Source organism: Aulonocara stuartgranti, assembly GCF_965226115.1.
Source record: "Aulonocara stuartgranti genome assembly, chromosome: 22".
Taxonomy (NCBI): Eukaryota; Metazoa; Chordata; class Actinopteri; order Cichliformes; family Cichlidae; genus Aulonocara; species Aulonocara stuartgranti.
Window position 1 is genome coordinate 32,428,730 of NC_138957.1, and position 18,624 is coordinate 32,447,353.

Consider the following 18,624-nt stretch of genomic DNA (forward strand, 5'->3'; position numbering starts at 1 on the left):
TGGATAGTTTCAGTACAGATGGACTGAGACTGGCAGGAAAAAACAGGAAACTAACATGCAGCAAAAATTAAGAGTCAAACTGAGGACCTCTTGATTTTTTATTTTATTTTATTTTTTTGTAGAATTTTGTCAGTTCTAAATAGGCTGTAGGTGTGAATGTGATTGTTTCTCTGTGATGGACCTAAACGATATTGCGAAAAGTGTTCCCGTTGTGCTTTCACACTCATATGAACTTAAGTGAAGTGATATCCAATTCTTAATTCTCAGGCTCTCAGGTAAGATCCAAACCTCACCCCAAGTTTGCTTCACTTTAGTTTACTTTGCAGCCACTACTTTATATATATTGTACTCATTGCCCAAGATATTGTTTCATTATTAGATTAGTTTATTTTTTCCATCACACAATGTTTGCACTCATATCAACACTGCAAAGTCAAAATTCAGATTTATGTTGTATTAATAAACTTTTCTTGAACTGATGGTTTGGCTTCTCCTTCCTGGTTGGCAACAGGTGTGGCTCAGGGCTGAGAGACCTGGGCCCTGTTTCAGGAAGCCGGTTTAGTGGAAAAACTGAGTAAGTATACCCTGAGTTAACGAAAACCCAGAGTTTTCGGTTTCACAAAGTGAGTTCAGCTGCAGCCTGAGTGAGTCACTATGACGACACACTCCGTGAAGCTAACCTGCCCCCTAGCAGGTTTACTACAACTAACCCTGACTGTCTCCGCCCCTTTGTCGGAAACCTGACAGTAGGAAGTGTCGGACATGGCGTGTCCCTTCCTTGAAGAGCCAGTAGATGTTGAAGCCCAAATTCTCTGCAGGGCTCTCCGCCGGGAGAGAGTGATCAGAGCGCGTTTGGACATTTTATCATTTCCTGATGATTGTCTGTGCGAACGTTACCGTTTCTCAGCACAATCTATAAGTTATTTGAATAACATCCTCAGGCCATATATTACGCATGTGACACATCGCGGACATGCTCTCAGTTCATTACATATTATTTGTATTGCACTTCGTTTTTTTGCAAACGGGAGCTTTCTGTATAATATTGGTGACGCTGAGCACGTTTCCAAGGCTACCGTCTGTCGGGCAGTCAGGAATGTTACAGTTGCACTGAAACGTCTCCTGTACTCGTCTGTGGTGTTCCCCGGTCACAGACCCACAAGATTTATCAAAGAGGGATGCCACAAAATTGCAGGTATCAGGATGACCAAAACTTAATGTATGATGTGGTGATACTTGAACTACTACTTAAATTGCACATTTATTTTCAGGGTTCCCAGGCGTGATTGGCTGTACAGATGGCACTCACATTCCAGTCATTGCTCCTTCAGTAAATGAAGGAGACTATGTGAACAGGAAGTCTTTCCACAGCATTAATGTACAGGTACATAGTTCCCTGTAGCATTTCAAACTAACAAATTATTTCATCATAGTAATGGATGCTAATTTGTGTTCTCTGCACTGTGAAGATCATATGTGATGCTGCCAACATTATCACAAATGTGGAAGCCAAGTGGCCAGGCTCTGTCCATGACTCACAAATATTCCGTGAATGTACACTGAGCACAAAATTTGGACATGGTGAGTTGAGAATACTTTAAAATATATAAAGACCAATTGCTTCAGGGACATTTGAACTGAAGTGTATCCTTCTGTCTTAGGAGAGTTCACTGGCTACTTGCTTGGTGATAGGGGGTATCCATGTTTACCCTATTTGCTTACCCCTTACCCTGACCCTGAACCGGGCCCACAGCAGCGATATAATCTGGCTAATTGCAGGACAAGAGCCAGAATTGAAATGACTATCGGAATGCTTAAGGCCCGGTTCCAGTGCCTGCAAAGACTCAGGGTCACCCCAGAAAGGGCATGTGACATTATTGTGGCATGTGTGATTCTTCACAACATTGCCACAATTAGAGGAGAACACTGTCCTTCTGAACCAAACATCAGCAGTGATCCAAACCATGAACATCCTGACCCTCCCACGGACATACAAGATGGAAGCGCAGTCAGAGACACCATATGTCACAATCATTTCCTTTGACCCATCACCTCAACATGTTGAAAGAAGAATAAACAGATTTTTTGTTCAACTGGCTTTATTGGTCGCCTGTATTTCCTGTACACAAAGTATTAAAAGATGTAAACCTCATAAAGTGTCTCTGTTGCTTCCTCCTCTGTAACAGCTGTCAATGTTTCTTCATTATTTTCCTGTAGTAAAGAAATTAACAACATTGCTGTTCTACTGTACACTCATATAATCTGTGGAGTATTACTCACAACTGCATGTTGGTCTGGCTCAACAGGAGGCTGCACCAGATGCAGTACACCATCACCATCAACTGATAGAATATGAGGTTTATACAGGTCACTTATGACTTACAAGGGACCAAATGGCAATTAACAAACATACCAATCACCTTACACTTCATTGTCATTATGCTCTCAAAGACAACCAAGACTGAGGGAAGGCAAAATCAGTAGGAAAATAACTTCACTACAAAATAATCCATTATGGTAAAGAGTTTATCAGATGAATGAGTAGCACTGCAAAGGTGACTGTGAAGAAAGGATGTATGCACATCATGTATTATTTTGAATTTACCCCTTATGTAGGCACTTGTGTCTTGCGGGGTTATTGCCTCAGAGGATGTCCCCGCAGAGATGCCTTCGGCCACAGGGCGCCCACTGTTTTGGCTGAGGGCCAACTGCTCAGCCTCTGTGAGTGGTGGTGGTGGAGGACCCCCACCTGTTTTTCGGGCCTCCGCTTTTTTTCTGTTGGCTATAACGGGCCACATTTGAGCATACAGAGTAAGCAAATATGTACTTGTAATGTGCTCAGATAATTTCAATAAGTGCTTACAGAAAGGAAATTAATGTAGCCTCTAACTGCAATTGATTTACATGGGACAAACAGACCAAGCACTATGGCTCATAATACAATTACACCTCACCTGTTTGGACTATATTTTTATATTTCATTTTTACTTGCTGCCAGGAACGTTTGGGGCCTGTTGGGTTGCACCTGCGCTCACATCACATCACAAAATAAAATGTATAAAATAACAAATAAAATAACATATGATAAAATAACGTGTTAAATGGGTGGAAATCCCTGGATCAATGTTTATATTAACACTCACGCATTGACTCTGTCGGCTATGTTTTGCCATGCATGCTCCCTGTCTTTCGCAGCTGTGGCTGTGTTACTTTTTTCCGCGGAATTTGCGTGTTATCGGCATATGCTGCCATCAGAATTTCAGCCTCAAGCGCTGTAAAATACATTGACCACGCCTTCTTTCCCTCCGTCTCCATGGTGACTCGCTTAATCTGTGCTCCGTTTATCAGGGCTTTATGTATCCTCGTGCGCGCGCTTCACTTGGGGTTGAAGCAACTCCGCGTTGACTGAACTAATTGTTATCAGCCTTTCTGAAACCGAATATTCCGAGTTGGACAGTTCGGGGTTACTCAACCCTGCGTATCGTTTTTCACTCTGAGTTTTCTAAACCGGCTTCCTGAAACAGGGCCCTGAAGTACTGCTGACGGCCTCATTGGATTGAACCACAAGCCTTGTTGCCTGGGGGGTGTTTGTTGAATTGTTTTGTGTTAGTTGATTATATGGCAGCCATTTTGTCTTCCCCTTGTGTGTCCTATGGTTTAGCTAAGCCAGTATATAGGTTCCCTTATGTGTCAGTTCATCTTGTCTTATGTTTGTTTGAGGTTTTACTAGTGGTTATTTTGAGTTAAGTTTATCGCTTTTACCTCTTTTATTAGTCTGTCTGTTTAAGTTTCTGGATTTGTTAAATGTTTTTCATGTTTTGGGGTAAATAAAACCCCACTTTTGAATTAAACCCCTGTGTCCTCTATGCTTTACTGCTTAGTCCCTGACAGCACTGTTCTCGAGCAGATCTGAAGGCCACATAAAGTTTGGAAGTGTGTAGCAATTGGCTCTGCAGACAGTCTGCACTCTGTACACTAGGCATCTCAGCTTTTGCTGACCTTGCTCTATGACCATGGTTGAGTTGGTGTCATACCCAATTACTTCCATATCGTTATAATACCTCTAACAGCTGACTGTTGAAAATGAAGTAATGAGGAAATTTCATAACTAGACTTGTTGCACAGGTGGTATCCTATCACAATACCATGCGGAATTCACTGAGCCTTTGACAATATAGTGTACCTGTCTGGGGTGTACTTCACCTTTCACCTAAAGTCAGCTTGGATATCTGGAAATAGTCCCTGTTCTTAATAATTGTTTTTCTTTGTTTGGCTGAGAAACCAGCTATTTTGATTATCTGCATCATTGCTGCTGTGATTGGTTTCCTTACCTTAACTACTGCTGGAACTGTGGCATATATCTGTACAAAAGGTGAGCTATGTGGAGGTTGATGATTGGACCTAAAAGCAGATGTGTGGAAACCAAAACTTGACTTAAACCAAGAGTGAGCTGTTTATATAGGCTGGAGAGCGATACAAAACAAAGGCAGGAGGAAACTAAGGCAAAACTAACTGGACTACACAGGGGAAAATATAAAATAATAATTTTAAAATTCTAAAAGTTAAAAGAAACTTTTTTTTTGTTGTTTGTGACAAAGACAATTACATTTAGGTAAAACCAAACAGTATTAATCACTGAAACATTCACGATTCCCAAAAGGGGTGGGTTATGGACACTAAGTGACTGATAGAAAAAAGAGATACTGTTGAGAAAATTTTGGGGGAAAAACTGAACTCATGTGGTCCAAAACTACATTTGCGTTTTGGTCCCTTTTGTGTATTTTCCCTCAGATGACACCTTTATTCAGTTTTATTAATGCCTAATCAAACAAATAAAAGCCTGTTTATGATTATAGATTAGGATTATAATTAGATGATTATATTTACACTGGCTCTTTATGACGACAGCTCAGCAGATCAGATGGATCCTGAATCTCACATTAATTTACTTTACTACTATAGCCTAATTTCATGTCTTCTACTGGCCATCTCTTGAATTTATGTAATTATCTTGGGTGTAACTGACAAAATTGACTCATGTTTGAATAACTTGCATTGATTTAACTCAATTGTTTAAGTTACTGCCAAAGAAAAACATCTGTGTGCAACCAATGTCTAATATTGAATTAAGTAAATCCAAAATGTGGTCTTTTTTCAGTGTGACTGCAATTTCTGATATTATTTGTTTATTCATATTAAAGTAAACCTATTTGACTTTAAGAAAGAAAATTAGTGATGAATGACGCTTTGGCTCCCCCTCGTGGTTAAATCAGATACCACGTTGCAGGTTTGATTCTAATAAAGCTATGATGTTCTAAAGGAGAGATAGAGAGGACATATTTAAGAAGGTGTGGTGTAGAGCGCAACGCCGCCATCAAGTCAGTGGAAAAAAGCAAAAACTTGAGGAAAACCGTGCAGTGTATAAGTGACTGAAAAGTCCACCAATAAACAATTACGTCATTTTGTTCTAAACTGCTTCATCTACACATCTTTTTTTTTGTTGCTTTTTTTCCTTCAGTGCCTTTAAATATTCATCACAGGCAGCAGAGAATAAGACCCAAACACTGGACACTGCAAGATAATTTCACAAGTTTATTAACCATAGAAATCATAGGAAAATATGTAGCAATGAGCACGGAGGAAACAGGCAGGCTAGCAGCTGAGCATGCAGATCTTCAGAGACGATGCAGCGTTTAGTCCACGGAGTTCTGTCCAAGGACAAATGGGGGCATGACACCATGTCACTGTGAGTTAAAGTTTAGGTTATTATCTAATAACACATGTAGAAGCTGGCATGAACAGACTAAATATAACTGAGTCTGTAACTTTGTAAAGTTACATTAATTTTGTCAAATTTATGGTTTACTTTGACAAAAAGTCTGATAAAACAGCCTACTGGGAAGAAAGATACATCAAACGGCTCCCACAAAGCCAGTTCTACAGTTTACAGAAAATGTTGCAAAAAAAGGTGAAGCTACAGTGTGAGCAACAGTTCTCTGTGTGAAGATACCTTGTTGGTGTGGATGTTTCTAGCAGGAGAAGGTGATACTAAATCTGAAATCATCTCAAACTGGTATTTTGAACATGACAGTCAGTTCACTGTATTCAAATAGCATCCATCAAGTTGGGATGGGAGATTTGCATCATGGATATCAATGCGCATGCATCATGCATATCAATGTGACTGCAGGACCTGTGTGATGCTGTCACATGTCAATATGGTGAAAAACTCCAGGAATATTTCCAGCATCTTCTTAAATCTAAACTACAAAGAATTAAGGCAGTCCTGAAGGAAAAAAGAGATGCAGCCCGCTAGTAGCAAGGTGTACCTAATAAAGTGGCCAGTGAGTGGCCACTTTATTAGGTAGGAAAAAAATGTCTTCTAATGTATACAGTGTTGTCACTCATCTGGCTTTAATTCTCTTAACCAGTTTTGCCTGGGCTCTCTTGAGTTCACATTACTGTCACAGTGACATGACATAATCTAGGAAAGGTTTATAAAGATCCCACATGAAAATAACAGTTAGCTTCATTTTAGTGAACCATAAGCATATATCCGAAAACACTCAGAAGTTTAACAATCCAGAAGGTTACAGGTTATTTCCATTTAATTCCACTCTAAACAGTTAAAACATGAAAATTCAGTTTTAACAGTAACACAGTCATATATGATCTCATAGGAACATTATGAAAAGTGCATAGATGTTTATTTTTACACTTCATATTCAAGTGTATTTTGTAAACTGTGTCTCTTTAAATTACAAATTCCCTTGTAATTAAAACCCTGTTTCTGTTTTTAGATTTTTACTTTTACTTTTACTTAATATGTTTGAAGAGACATTCGTTGAAGGCGTTTATCATCAGCTCATCTGGTCCAGGTTTTGCTTAGATCCAGTTTCAGTATAACTGAATGGACTGCTCTGATAATTTCCTTGTAATGGCCGTGCAAGTCTTATTCTTAAACGTGGTTACTAGTTTGGAGATGGTAGATGTGCTATTTTAATATTATTTTATTTGTAATTTTAAATGTATTCATTTTTAAGGCACTGTATTTTGTTATGTATTTATTTATTAAGTTATAATTTATTATAGACTAACTTAATTTATTACAGACCTACTTATTACAGACCTTTAATGCCAAAATCACAACCCTCAGAAAGTAGCTTTTATTTTGAAATCAGGTAGTTTCCTGTGGGGGCTGGCTTTACCCAGTTTGAAGGCAGAAAAAACAGACTCTCACGATAAACACAGCAACACAAAAGCAACATGAAACATGTGTATCTATTACTCCTCTGCTCTAATGTGGTATGTCCAGGTAAGATCATACATTAAATATTAAAAGTAGTTTACTTTATTATTACAGCTTGAATATGGCTAACTTTTATGAGTTGTCATTTTGTTTACTTCTCCTTATGCTTACCAGTTGGGCTCTGAAGAAATGTAACACACGCTCTTTGTATAGTATGTGTAATGTATTGTTAATTTGCAGTGGTCGAAGTTGTATAATGAGAAATGACATTTTGTGAAGTATTTCCTCCTTAAACTGTCCTATTTGTAAAGTGTTAAATTAGTCTCAGCAGGGTTACAAATGTATATGATGTCATACACAAGTGTTAACTAAGATTTACAAATGAGTATTAATATTTCGGTGCAGTTTTCAGTGCTCATAAATGTGTGCTCCAGTCCACATACAAAGGAATCTGAACACATACAATGTTTTACAAATGTGTGTGTTAATGTGGTGGACATCTGGAATATTTGGCCTTATCTGTATTTTTTATGTTTGTTTGTTTTTTCAAATAAAACAGCTGATTCTGTTCATCTGGACGTAGCGTTTTCAGTCGGAGAAATATTTCATCACTCATCCGAGTGACTTCTTCAGTCTCAGCTGACTCCAGATTCCCCCAATTTTATAAATAGTAAAGTTGCATAACAACCGAAACTCGCACTGTTTCCTGACAATAAGCCACAATTATTTTTTTCAGACTGTCATGATCACACATAAATGATTGCAGACATTCCCAAACTCTGTGAATGGTAAAAGGTCAGGATCGAAGGTTATGTTGCTTTTAAGGTTGGGAAAACCTGCAGTCAGCAGAAGTCACTTGGATGAGTTTTTCTCTGAGAATGCTACGTCCAGATGAACAGAATCAACTCTGGGATTTTCTGACCTGGGTTTTTGAGCATGCATCAAGATAAATAGAATGAATCTTTTATTTTCTAAATAAATATAAAACACAGGAATCTGGGGGAAATCCAGCACTTGAACGCAGCTTACATTTGTTATCCCTCCCAAATAAATCAGGTGATATAATCAGGTGATCTGTGCACTGGCATTTAATGCTCTGTAAGTTAGCAAAAAGAATGCCACAAATATTCATAGACTTTTTTATGCACAGTGAAGTTTTTGAAAGTGTCAATGATCAGATTTGTGAAGCTAAACATAAATGGGCACATTAATTTTCATTATTTGTTCAGGTTTGGGTACACACATTTATAAGTACTCAAAAGTACAAATATATCATTGTACATGCGTCATAATTGATCACACACACCTGCTGTGGAGTCTGATTCATACCGAATTAATCATATTTCTGATTAATGTTTATATATTTCATTTATTTGTTTACTAACATTATAAACATTTTTGTCCCACAGTGAAACACTCATTGGTTAGTTTTGACACTGGTTCCTCTGGAAACCCAAACATCTCTGAGTTTGTGGGTTTCCCAGTAATTGATGGCATTCAGATGGCTTACTACTGTGACAGCAGCAACAAGATACTGGAAGCAAGACAGGACTGGGCGAAGAAAATATTAGATACCAACCCTCAGATGTTGGAGTCGCTCACTGATTATTGTTTTGTGGATCGGCCAAATCTATTCAGATTATGGATTTCTAGTTTGAAGCAGCAGTTAAACCAAAGCAGAGGTGCAGTGTTTTCTGTTATTTGTTTTGCCAAATCATCATAAATCATGTATATGCATAAACAAAACTGATTAATGTAAAAGATTGTTAGCATAATTAGTTATTTATTAGGTATAATAATACATTTTGTAATCATCAAACCTCACTAGTGTGCCCTAAAAAGAATAAAATAATTCATAAAAATAATTGTTCTCAATTTTAGTCTTGTATTAACAATGTTAAGATTTTAACTTTAAAAATTATAGATCATGTCTCTGTTTTATGTCTTGCATTATGTCTTTATTGTGCTTCTTACAGTTTATACCCTCTGAGTTTCAGATGTTCGCTGTAATCTCTGTTTTCTCTCTCGCCTCAGCTGTCCATATTTTACAGATGATAGAAGGCTGTGAATGGGATGAAAACACCGGAGAGGTTACGGGGCTTTTACAGTACGGATATGATGGAGAAGACTTTCTTAAATTGGATCTGAAGACGCTGACGTGGATCGCACTGAAACCAGAGGCTGACATTGTCAAACAGAGTTGGGATGCTGACACAACCAGAATGAAAGACCGTGAAAAAATCCTCACTAAGATTTGTCCAGAGTGGCTGAAGATGTACATGGAGAGTGGCAACAGCTCTCTGCAGAGAACAGGTAGAATCACATGACCTGATGCAGTAGTGTTTGTTTTACTTTGTATTATCTTTTGAAAAATAGTTATCATTGAAAGAGAAAATGGCAAAAACGTTTAAGTAGATTTAAAATTGAATGATTTAGAAGGTATGAAAACTGATATGAAGTTTTCCTGATAACTGCAGTTTTAGGTTTTGGATCAAAAACATCTTATATACATATTTAGGGCCTCTCTGCAATGTGACAAGATATCATGCCTTCAATCACACACAGAGTCAGTGAAGGGCAGAAAGTCTGATCATCTTAAATAATTGAAACAACAAAAGAAGAGGCCATCTCTCACCATGGCCATTTTGATTATAGCTCCTCTTCCAGCCTCCTTTCTTGTTCATATGCATTTTAGGAACTGAGACATCCTCCAGCATGATGTACTGCGACTGATTTCTGAATAACAGACAAGAGGACTAACAAGATAAGGAGGAAATTAGTGAAATGTCTCAAGAAAAGCAATTGTCAAAATGAAACAGGAAGTTTAAACAGTACCATTTAATAACCTCCTTTTTACTTTTAACTGAGAACATTTATACAGTAATTTAATGTTTTTGTGAGTAAAATTTACAGTCAGCAGGTCAACTTGTTCAGTGAAAGATCTTAATACAGTCATGCTGTAGTTCATCAGTGGTTTCCAAACAGTGAATGAGCCATTTTGCAGCTTCTCTTTTAGCTCCACCTGGTGGTGAATTTGGCTTCAGGTGATGTTAAAATTGATGGATGGATTAAGATAATATTTATTATGTTTGTGGTTGAAAGACTATTATTGACATGAACTGAAACTCATGATTTTTCATTAAGTATTAAGTATTCTTGTGTTCACAATTTCATTACTATATCTCAGAGTGTTTCGGGTTATTTTTAGTCTAAAAGATTTCATATTGTAGCCTTATGCAGCTGCTAGAAGCTGGTGATGAAAAGTTATATGTGTTATATGATCATATACATTAGATGTTTTAAATGTCTCTTGTATTTATCCTCCCCTCTCTAAAGAACTCTGAATTACCTTCTGTCTGAACAGTGCTACACAAATAAACTTGACATGACTTAAGATGATGATTGTTTGGCTCTAACGACTCTGTTTTGAATATTAGGTTTTGGTTGAATTCCTTTCCTTCTTCCAGTTCTTCCCTCAGTGTCTCTCCTCCAGAAGACTCCCTCCTCTCCAGTCAGCTGCCACGCTACAGGTTTCTATCCTAACAGACCCTTGATGTTCTGGAGGAAAGATGGAGAGGAGCTTCATGAAGGTGTGGATCCTGGAGACATCCTCCCAAACAATGATGAGACCTTTCAGATGAGTGTTGATCTGAATATTTCATCAGTCACACCTGAAGACTGGGGGAGGTACGACTGTGTGTTTCATCTCTCTGGTGGTGAGGACATCCTTGTCACCAAACTCAATAAAACTGTGATCAGAACAAACTGGGGCAAAAAAATATTTAACACTGATGAAGGTGAGAGAAACATTTTTTTTGCCCGTATTGTGGATTGATTGTCTATAATGTTTCTGATTGTTTTGCCTTGTTATTTTTTGGACACAAAGAAGAATAACTGTTACTGTAGGAATAACTAATGGAGATCCTAACAGAGGAAAAAAATCTTTCTATTTTTTTCAGTGATTGTAAAATATAATAATTTTCTCTCTTTTGTTAATAATAATATTCTAACTTAATTCGATTCTAGCATCAAATCACAACAGTTGCAAATGTGAGTGAAGTTGGCCCCCCCACCTTCTTCAAATCCGACAAAAGTGGTATCAAACGTTTGTGCTACGTTTGTGCTGGTTTGTGCTGCAAAAATTTTCGTTTGTGCTCCTATCATTTTAAAGATATTAATAAAAATTTCTAGAGGTCATCAGAGGTCAACCAGACCCCCCACATTAATGGAATCAAACAAAACTGGTATCATTCAACTGTGCTATGTTTGTGCTGGTTTGTGCTGCTAAAATTGTCGTTTGTGCTGCTTCTGTTTTAAAGATATTAACGAAAATGTAAAGGTCAAAAGGTCAACCAGCCCCCCCCCAATTACCCAAATCAAAGGAAAATGATGTCAAACATTTGTGCTACGTTTGTGCTGGTTTGTGCTGCAAAAATTTTCGTTTGTGCTGCTATCATTTTAAAGATATTAATAAAATAATGTCCTGATGCGTGCTCAATCATCCAGGTAAGTAAATTCCAAAAGGTTGATTCTGTTCATCCGGACATTTTCAGTGGGAGAAACGTTTTGTCACTCATCCAAGTGACTTCTTCAGTCTCAGCTGACTGCGGGTTTCTCCAACCTTATAAACAGTACATTTGCACAGCGAAGGAAACTAGCACCACTGAATGAACAATGGGCTGGGGGGTTAGTTCCATGATTGTTAGTATGCAAATTTTTATGACCATTGATCAACGACTACTAATCAAAGACAAAGATTCTCGAATGGCCATGAGTACCATTCACAGAGAGTTGGGGAATGGCTGCAATCACAGCATTGTAAGATGGCGAAAGATGTACCCTCTGGCCCCCCTTCTCGATGCAGAGTTGGTCAGCATCCTGACAGCTTGATGGACAAAGCTGTCTCTCAGTCTGTGGGTTCTGGCCCGGAGGCTCTTCAGTATCCTTCCTGATGGCAGCAAACTGAAGAAGCTGTTGAAGGGATGAGTGGAGTCACCTGTAATGGAGAGGACCTTCCGGATGAGGCAGGCGCAGTAGATCTCCTGGGGAGGCAAGAGAGGTCCCCACAATCCTCTCCGCTGCTCTCACTACCCGTTGTCATTTTTTTCCTGCAGGACCCAGTGTGATATTGTTATCTATGTCATTAGAGAGGATGGATCGATATACTTTTGTTTTAAACTACTTTAACTGCACATTTTATCCTATATGTTTATTTTCATTTGTTTTTCTTTACTGAGCAGAGACGTCCTCTGACATGCTGTTCAACACCATCGCTGCAGTCGTTGTTTTTGTTGTTCTCATTCTCATTGCTGCTGCTGGATTTGCTGTTTGGAAAAAGAGGAAAGGTGAGGGATTCAAAGAAACTGAGTTCACCAGTCAATCAGTAGCAGATGGGAAATGCTCAGTTAGATTATTTCTGTTGTACTTTTTACATTACACATGGTTCTTTCTGAATTTATGTGAGGAAAACACGAGATTTTCAGGCACTTCGAAATGTTAAAAACTCATTTGCCTTTTGTTTTGTTTTTGTTTTTTAATTTCAGACAGACGGCCAACATCTTGTAAGTTCCCCTTCCTTGTCTCACTTTGTGACATGCACTCTGGATTTAAAACAAGGATTTTAATAATATTACCAATGGATTTATTCCCATCCTTTTTCAAGACATTTGCTTCAGATTCCTTTATTATCATACAGATCTGTTTAATACTGTGATGCATCAAACACTCTGGTTTTAATCAAGCATTTAATATTAGACCAAGATAAGCTGAGTAAAAGAAAATTGCAGTTTTTAAATTGTTTTATTCATTAACGGAAAAAAAGATATCCAAACCTAGACTCTGAATGAATAAGTTGCTCTAAGTTGATTTTCTTAAGTAAACTTTTTTGAGGCAACGACTTTGCACAATTTTTTTAAGGGAACTAATTAGATTTTACAGTGTATCTTTACAGTGTATCTGTCACTATGTAAAAAAACAACTTGTGACTTTTTTATGATTTGCAGCAAAACATGGTGCCAGGTTAACCTTCGCATGCATGACCCATGTCTGTTTGTGCCTTAGAGTGAAAAAGATAATTATTTTTTATTAATGAATTCTTGCTGATGCAGTTTCTCTTTCTCATTTATAGTCTAGCTCAATTGCTCTGCCTCACTTGAACTGAAAAATTGAGAGGTTTTCATTTTTACTTATTGAGCTGCGGAACATTTTACAAACAGATAAAGAGAAATCCAGACTGAAGGTTTTTGATTTTTCTTTTCAGCTCCTGACAAAGGATCTGAGCTGTCAGAGCGACTAAATCAACAAGGCTGACTGTCGTGTCTCCCTTCCCACCACATCTCAAAAGGTTCTCTATTAGACTGAGAGCCGATGACTGCAGAGGGCATTACAGACACAGTAACTCGTGAACTCACTTTGTGACATGTCGTGTTATCCTGCTGGAAGGACAACATGTTGACACGCTGGTCATAAAGGAGTGGACATGGTGAGCAACATATATATCCTCCATTGCCAACACCATTAACCAGCAGCAGAACATCAGTCTTATTTGCGATATGCATTTCTGGACTCTTTATGTTTGGTAAACTACCCCCTGAAGGTGGGGGTCTGTGATTGGTTAAACTTGTTTCTCTTCTGTTTGTTTTCAGCCTAGCATCCACAGTTTTCAAGATCTCATGTTCAAATTTTGTGTGACATGTCATTATGGTTGACAGCAATGACAGCTTAAGCTGATGTAATTTTGTAAAAACTGTGTCTAGGTCAAGGCCACGCCCTTCAGCAGGAGTTGTGCTCTCTGAGTGCTTCTGCACTTCAGGTGCCCTGGCTAACATTTCTTTCCAAAAAACACTGAACAAACAGGAGGACTCGGAGAGCGCAGCGCCCCACGGATGGCAAGGGTTATACTAAAACTTTACTGCTGTTGTTTGATGTCTTCATTACAACATGCTGAATTGGCTGAAATCTTTCTATAAGCTGTAAAAACCTGAGATGATTCCCTTATCCCCAGATGAACAGAATCAACTTTTGGAGATTTACTTACCTGGATGATTGAGCATGCATCAAGATGTAACTCTTCATTGTTTGTAAGCTTTAGAAGCATTATATTACAGTTTGTTTTGTGCACATAGTCACGGCGGTTTTGAGCCTCAGTTTTGTATTGTATAACAGCCATTGAGCTAACGGCAGGAGCTAGAAAGGTTGCTATTATTATCCATTTGGTGAGGAAACATGTTCCGATATATGTTTAGTAACCACTTTAGTATTTTGGTTTATTATTTAGCTTTTCCTTCCACTCTGTGACATTGAGCAGTACAGGATGTGAAATATTTATGTTCATTTTCATTGCAATAAACAACTGCATGAGAGAAGCAAGTCAAAATCACTCTCGTGATTCTTTCCCCTGTTTTCAGGGGCAACATGAACACGATCCATCAAAATTGTGCGTAATATAAAGTTTTTACTGATTTTCACATATGGTGTGACCAGACAGACAAACAGAACAGATTACATGCTCCCTCTCTTCGGGGAGCATCAAGGAAGTTGTTTCTAAGTACTAAAGATGTAACGCTATATTTAAGTTTATACTTTTATATAGATTAATCCTGTTAAAATAATTACCAGTTTGCAAGAACCTAGGGGGTCACTGGTGAATTATTGCCATTTACATCAAATTATGCATGAAGTTAGAAAATATTTGCACCCTTTGTTAAGAGACAAGAGCAGTTCAACACGGTGAAATCACACTTTTATTAATGCAGCATGGCACTGAATGTAACTTTACAAGGAATCCAGTCATAATTATACAAACAAGATCACAAGAGCTTCTGTTTTGACCACCAAGTGCCAATTGAGTTGTATTATGATGATACACTATAACACACATGATAATGCATGTGTGTGACTTCCAACCGTTTCAGATAGCGGTGAGAATTTTTGTACACAAATGCATTCTTGAGTGAATTGAATCTAGCAATGTTTGCCAAATCATTACTGCTTTTGAAACCTAACTTTCAGATGAGTGTTGATCTGAACTTTTCAGTTATTTATTTGTAAAAAATGTTTGGAATCATGTATGATTTCGTTTCCACTTCTCACGTGTTCACCACTTTGTGTTGGTCTTTCACGTGGAATTCCAATAAAATTGATTCATGTTTGTGGCTGTAATGTGACAAAATGTGGGAAAGTTCAAGGGGGCCGAATACTTTTGCAAGCCACTGTATATGAATATCTGCTTATTATTTTACTGGATCATTATTCTGACAATGACAAGACTGAAGCTACCTTTCCTCTGATAGGTATAACTCCCCTAGAATGAAAAAAAAAACAATAAAAGACTAATCTCACTGCCAAATTTAATGTTTTCCTTAAAAAAATAAACCCTCTGAAAAACCAGAGGTGTGGAAACACACTGACAGCCTGTTTCCTCAGTTGGGACTTTCCTTATGGCAGAGATGTCGATTTGTGTTGCCCTCTGGTGGTAACATGGGAAAACACACACTGAGCCTGAGGATTCACCGAAATGAAAACTGTTGGTATGCATGCGTTTGTTACAGGTTTCATTCATCCTTGCACATTTAGTGTGTATGTGTTTCTGTTCATGAAATCTGTTTTCACCAGTTGATTATGTATCATATTAGAACAAGATGAGATTTAAAAATACAATCAGGAAGTCAGTAAAAAAAGAAGTATAAGAAATCCACACAGCAAGTTTAAAATTTCAGTGTACCTAAACATCAGAAAACAGTGACTCCAAAAGTGAAAATTACATGTTTGAAGTAAATTTCTAAAAAATCTGTAGATGTCGTTGTTCAATAGAAAACAAATGGATGCTGTTTTAAAAATGTAGCAAAGCTGGAATAAAGTTAGAGGCAGCCAATGGAAACATCACCACTGAGTCATTGTTCACATGTGAATGACTCATTACAGGTGAATGCTGACTCTTTAGCCATTTACAGTTTCTTTCTTCAAAGATGACGGTGGGAAGTAAACAGATATTAGAATATAGTGTTTGTGATGTGTGAGTGGTGATAAGATGTCCATAAACACCACAAAGTTAATCAAGCCATGTAATAACAACATATGACAGAACATAATAGTGCAAAAGCAACATGATGAATCTCTTTTCAGAGAAAACTAGGTTTTGTATAAAGTGTACACTCACAAACCTGTCAAATCTGCATTTGAAATGTTGGCTACCACAGCAGTATAGTATTGCAACTTGGCATTTGGGTCTTTTAACTAAAATAGGAAAATAGGAACATAAATATTGCCATCATTGCCAGACCTGGCCCACATCTGGTTGACATACACCCTGCCGTGACACCAGTCAGTCAGAAGTGCCAGCTTGATGCCGGATCCGGGCCAGACCTGTTTTCTATGGGTCTGGACCACATAGACCAAACCACAATCTGTCCAGATGTGGCATGCAATCACATAGACAGTGCCATCTACGCCAGGTCTGGCCCACATCTGGTTGACATACCACTTACCATGCCAGAAGTCAGCCAGCAGTGCCGGCTTGACACCAGATCCGGGCCAGACCTGTTTGCTATGTGGGTTTGTGACAACAGTCTGTGGCACTGGAGTAATCCATGTTAGAGTCTTCAGGTCCAAAGATATAAAGTCTTCTCCATCATAACTGTTGATAACCAATAATGTACTTTGTGCTTCTGTAAAAACCTGTATAGCTACAACTGTTTGACATCAAGCCAGGAAAAACATTTTTTCTGACGTACCTCCAGTGTGGTTAAAGCGTTCCTGAAACTTGTTACTTTCGGATTTAAAGATCTGTTTACAGTTCTGTGTGCTGCTGTTCCAGTGATCATCTAATATGGTGCTCATCCAGTCTTGCCTGAGCTACATTTTCTTGTCACGGTAAGCCATCTCTACTTCGTTAGGTAAAGCAGCAGCTACAAAATCTGGGAAATATGTAATAAACAAAAAAGTGTGAAATAACTCAAAATGTGTTTTACATTTTCTCCAAAATAGCCACCCTTTGCTTTGATTACTGCTTTGCACACTCTTGGGATTCTCTCAATGGGCTTCATGAGGTCGTCACCTGAAATGGAGTTCCCAGAGATGCTGGGCTTGAGCTTGAGATGCTGAGCCACTTGTTGGCCCCTTTTGCCTTCACTCTGCGGTCCATCTCATCCCAAACCATCTCATGACTGTGGAGACAGGACTCCATCACTCTCCTTCTCAGTCAAGTAGCCCTTACACAGCCTGAAGGTGTGTTTGGGGTCATTGTCCTGTTGAAAAATAAATCATGGTCCAACTAAAAGCAAACTGGATGGGACAGCATGTCGCTGCAGGATGCTGTGGTAGCCATGCTGTTTCAGTGTGCCTTCAATTTTGAATAAATCCTCGACAGTGTCACCAGCACACCTCCTCCTCCATGCTTGGAGGCGGGAGCTATGCATGTAGAGACCATCCATTCACCTTTTCTGTGTCACACAAAGACACAGCGGGTGGAACAAAAGCTCTCAAATTTGGACTCATCAGACCAAAGCACAGATTTCCACTGGTCTAGTGTCCATTCCTTGTGTTTCTTGGCCCAAATAAATCTTTCCTGCCTGTTGCTTTTCCTTAGTCGTGGTTTCTCAGTAGTTATTTGACCATAAAGGCCTGATTCACACAGTCTCCTCTAAGCAGTTGATGTTGAGGTGTGTCTGCTACTGGAACTCTGTGTGGCATTTACCTGGGCTCTAATCTGAGGTGCTGTTAACTTGGGATTTCTGAAGCTGGTGACTCGGATGAATTTATCCTCAGCAGCAGAGGTCTTGGTCTACCTTTCCTGGGGCGGTCCTCATGTGAGCCAGTTTCATCGTAGCACTTGATGGTTTTTGTGACTGCACTTGGTGACACATTCAAAGTTTTAGCAATTTTCTGGATTGACTGACCTTCAGTTTTTAAAATAACAATGGACTGTCGTTTCTCTTACCTAGCTGATTTGTTCTTGCCATAATATGACAGTATAACAGTTGTCAAATAGGGCTGTCAGCTGTGTACCAACCTGACTTCTGTACAACACAGCTGATGGTCTCAACCCCATTAAAAATGGCAAGAAATTCCACAAATGACCCTGACAAGGCACACGCGTGAAGTGAAAACCATTCATGATGCACACTGAGAGAAGGCCAAGGGTTTGTAGTGCTGTCAACAAAGAGTGGCTAATTTGAGTAATCCAAATATGTCATAAGACATGTCTTGTCACAGCTGCGGCAGCAGTCGTGTGGTGTTTGTAAAGGAGGACCCAAGATGCAGACCAAGGGAGGGATGGGCGTGAGCTTTTATTTACAGTGGATGATGACAAACAGAGGCAAGGATGACGAGTAAGGAACTAAGAAATAACCTAGACTGAAAACTAGAAAACAAACCTG

The 18,624-nt window shown here is 38.7% G+C and overlaps 2 protein-coding genes across 4 annotated transcripts; both read left to right on the forward strand.

Annotated features, from left to right (window-relative positions):
* Positions 1-644: 644 nt before the first annotated feature.
* Positions 645-2,098, forward strand: LOC309699228 (putative nuclease HARBI1). Its single transcript, XM_082522175.1, has 4 exons — positions 645-1,195; positions 1,272-1,384; positions 1,470-1,581; positions 1,662-2,098. Exons 1-4 carry the CDS (start codon positions 763-765, stop codon positions 2,042-2,044), a joined length of 1,041 nt encoding a protein of 346 aa, XP_082378301.1. The 5' UTR covers positions 645-762; the 3' UTR covers positions 2,045-2,098.
* Positions 2,099-7,201: 5,103 nt separating this feature from the next.
* On the forward strand, positions 7,202-14,624 carry LOC309699215 (major histocompatibility complex class I-related gene protein-like). Of its 3 annotated transcripts, none has more exons than XM_082522152.1 (7): positions 7,202-7,315; positions 8,659-8,931; positions 9,284-9,562; positions 10,717-11,046; positions 12,490-12,594; positions 12,793-12,810; positions 13,509-14,624. In XM_082522152.1, the coding sequence occupies exons 1-7, from the start codon at positions 7,267-7,269 to the stop codon at positions 13,556-13,558; spliced, it is 1,104 nt and encodes a 367-aa protein (XP_082378278.1). In that variant the 5' UTR covers positions 7,202-7,266; the 3' UTR covers positions 13,559-14,624. The 3 variants fall into 3 exon arrangements, with proteins under 3 accessions (XP_082378278.1, XP_082378279.1, XP_082378280.1); XM_082522153.1 differs by having other exon boundaries at positions 12,797-12,810; XM_082522154.1 differs by having other exon boundaries at positions 7,251-7,305.
* The last annotated feature ends 4,000 nt before the right edge of the window (positions 14,625-18,624 follow it).

Bases quoted from the DNA above. Each gene is read 5' to 3' on its own strand.
- LOC309699228 (XM_082522175.1), top strand. From the start codon at position 763: ATGGCGTGTCCCTTCCTTGAAGAGCCAGTAGATGTTGAAGCCCAAATT. The intron at 1,385-1,469 runs GTACATAGTTCC...TGCACTGTGAAG, and splicing joins TCCACAGCATTAATGTACAG to ATCATATGTGATGCTGCCAA. The intron at 1,582-1,661 runs GTGAGTTGAGAA...CTTCTGTCTTAG, and splicing joins GAGCACAAAATTTGGACATG to GAGAGTTCACTGGCTACTTG.
- LOC309699215 (XM_082522152.1), top strand. From the start codon at position 7,267: ATGAAACATGTGTATCTATTACTCCTCTGCTCTAATGTGGTATGTCCA. The intron at 7,316-8,658 runs GTAAGATCATAC...TTTGTCCCACAG, and splicing joins CTCTAATGTGGTATGTCCAG to TGAAACACTCATTGGTTAGT. The intron at 11,047-12,489 runs GTGAGAGAAACA...TTTACTGAGCAG, and splicing joins AATATTTAACACTGATGAAG to AGACGTCCTCTGACATGCTG.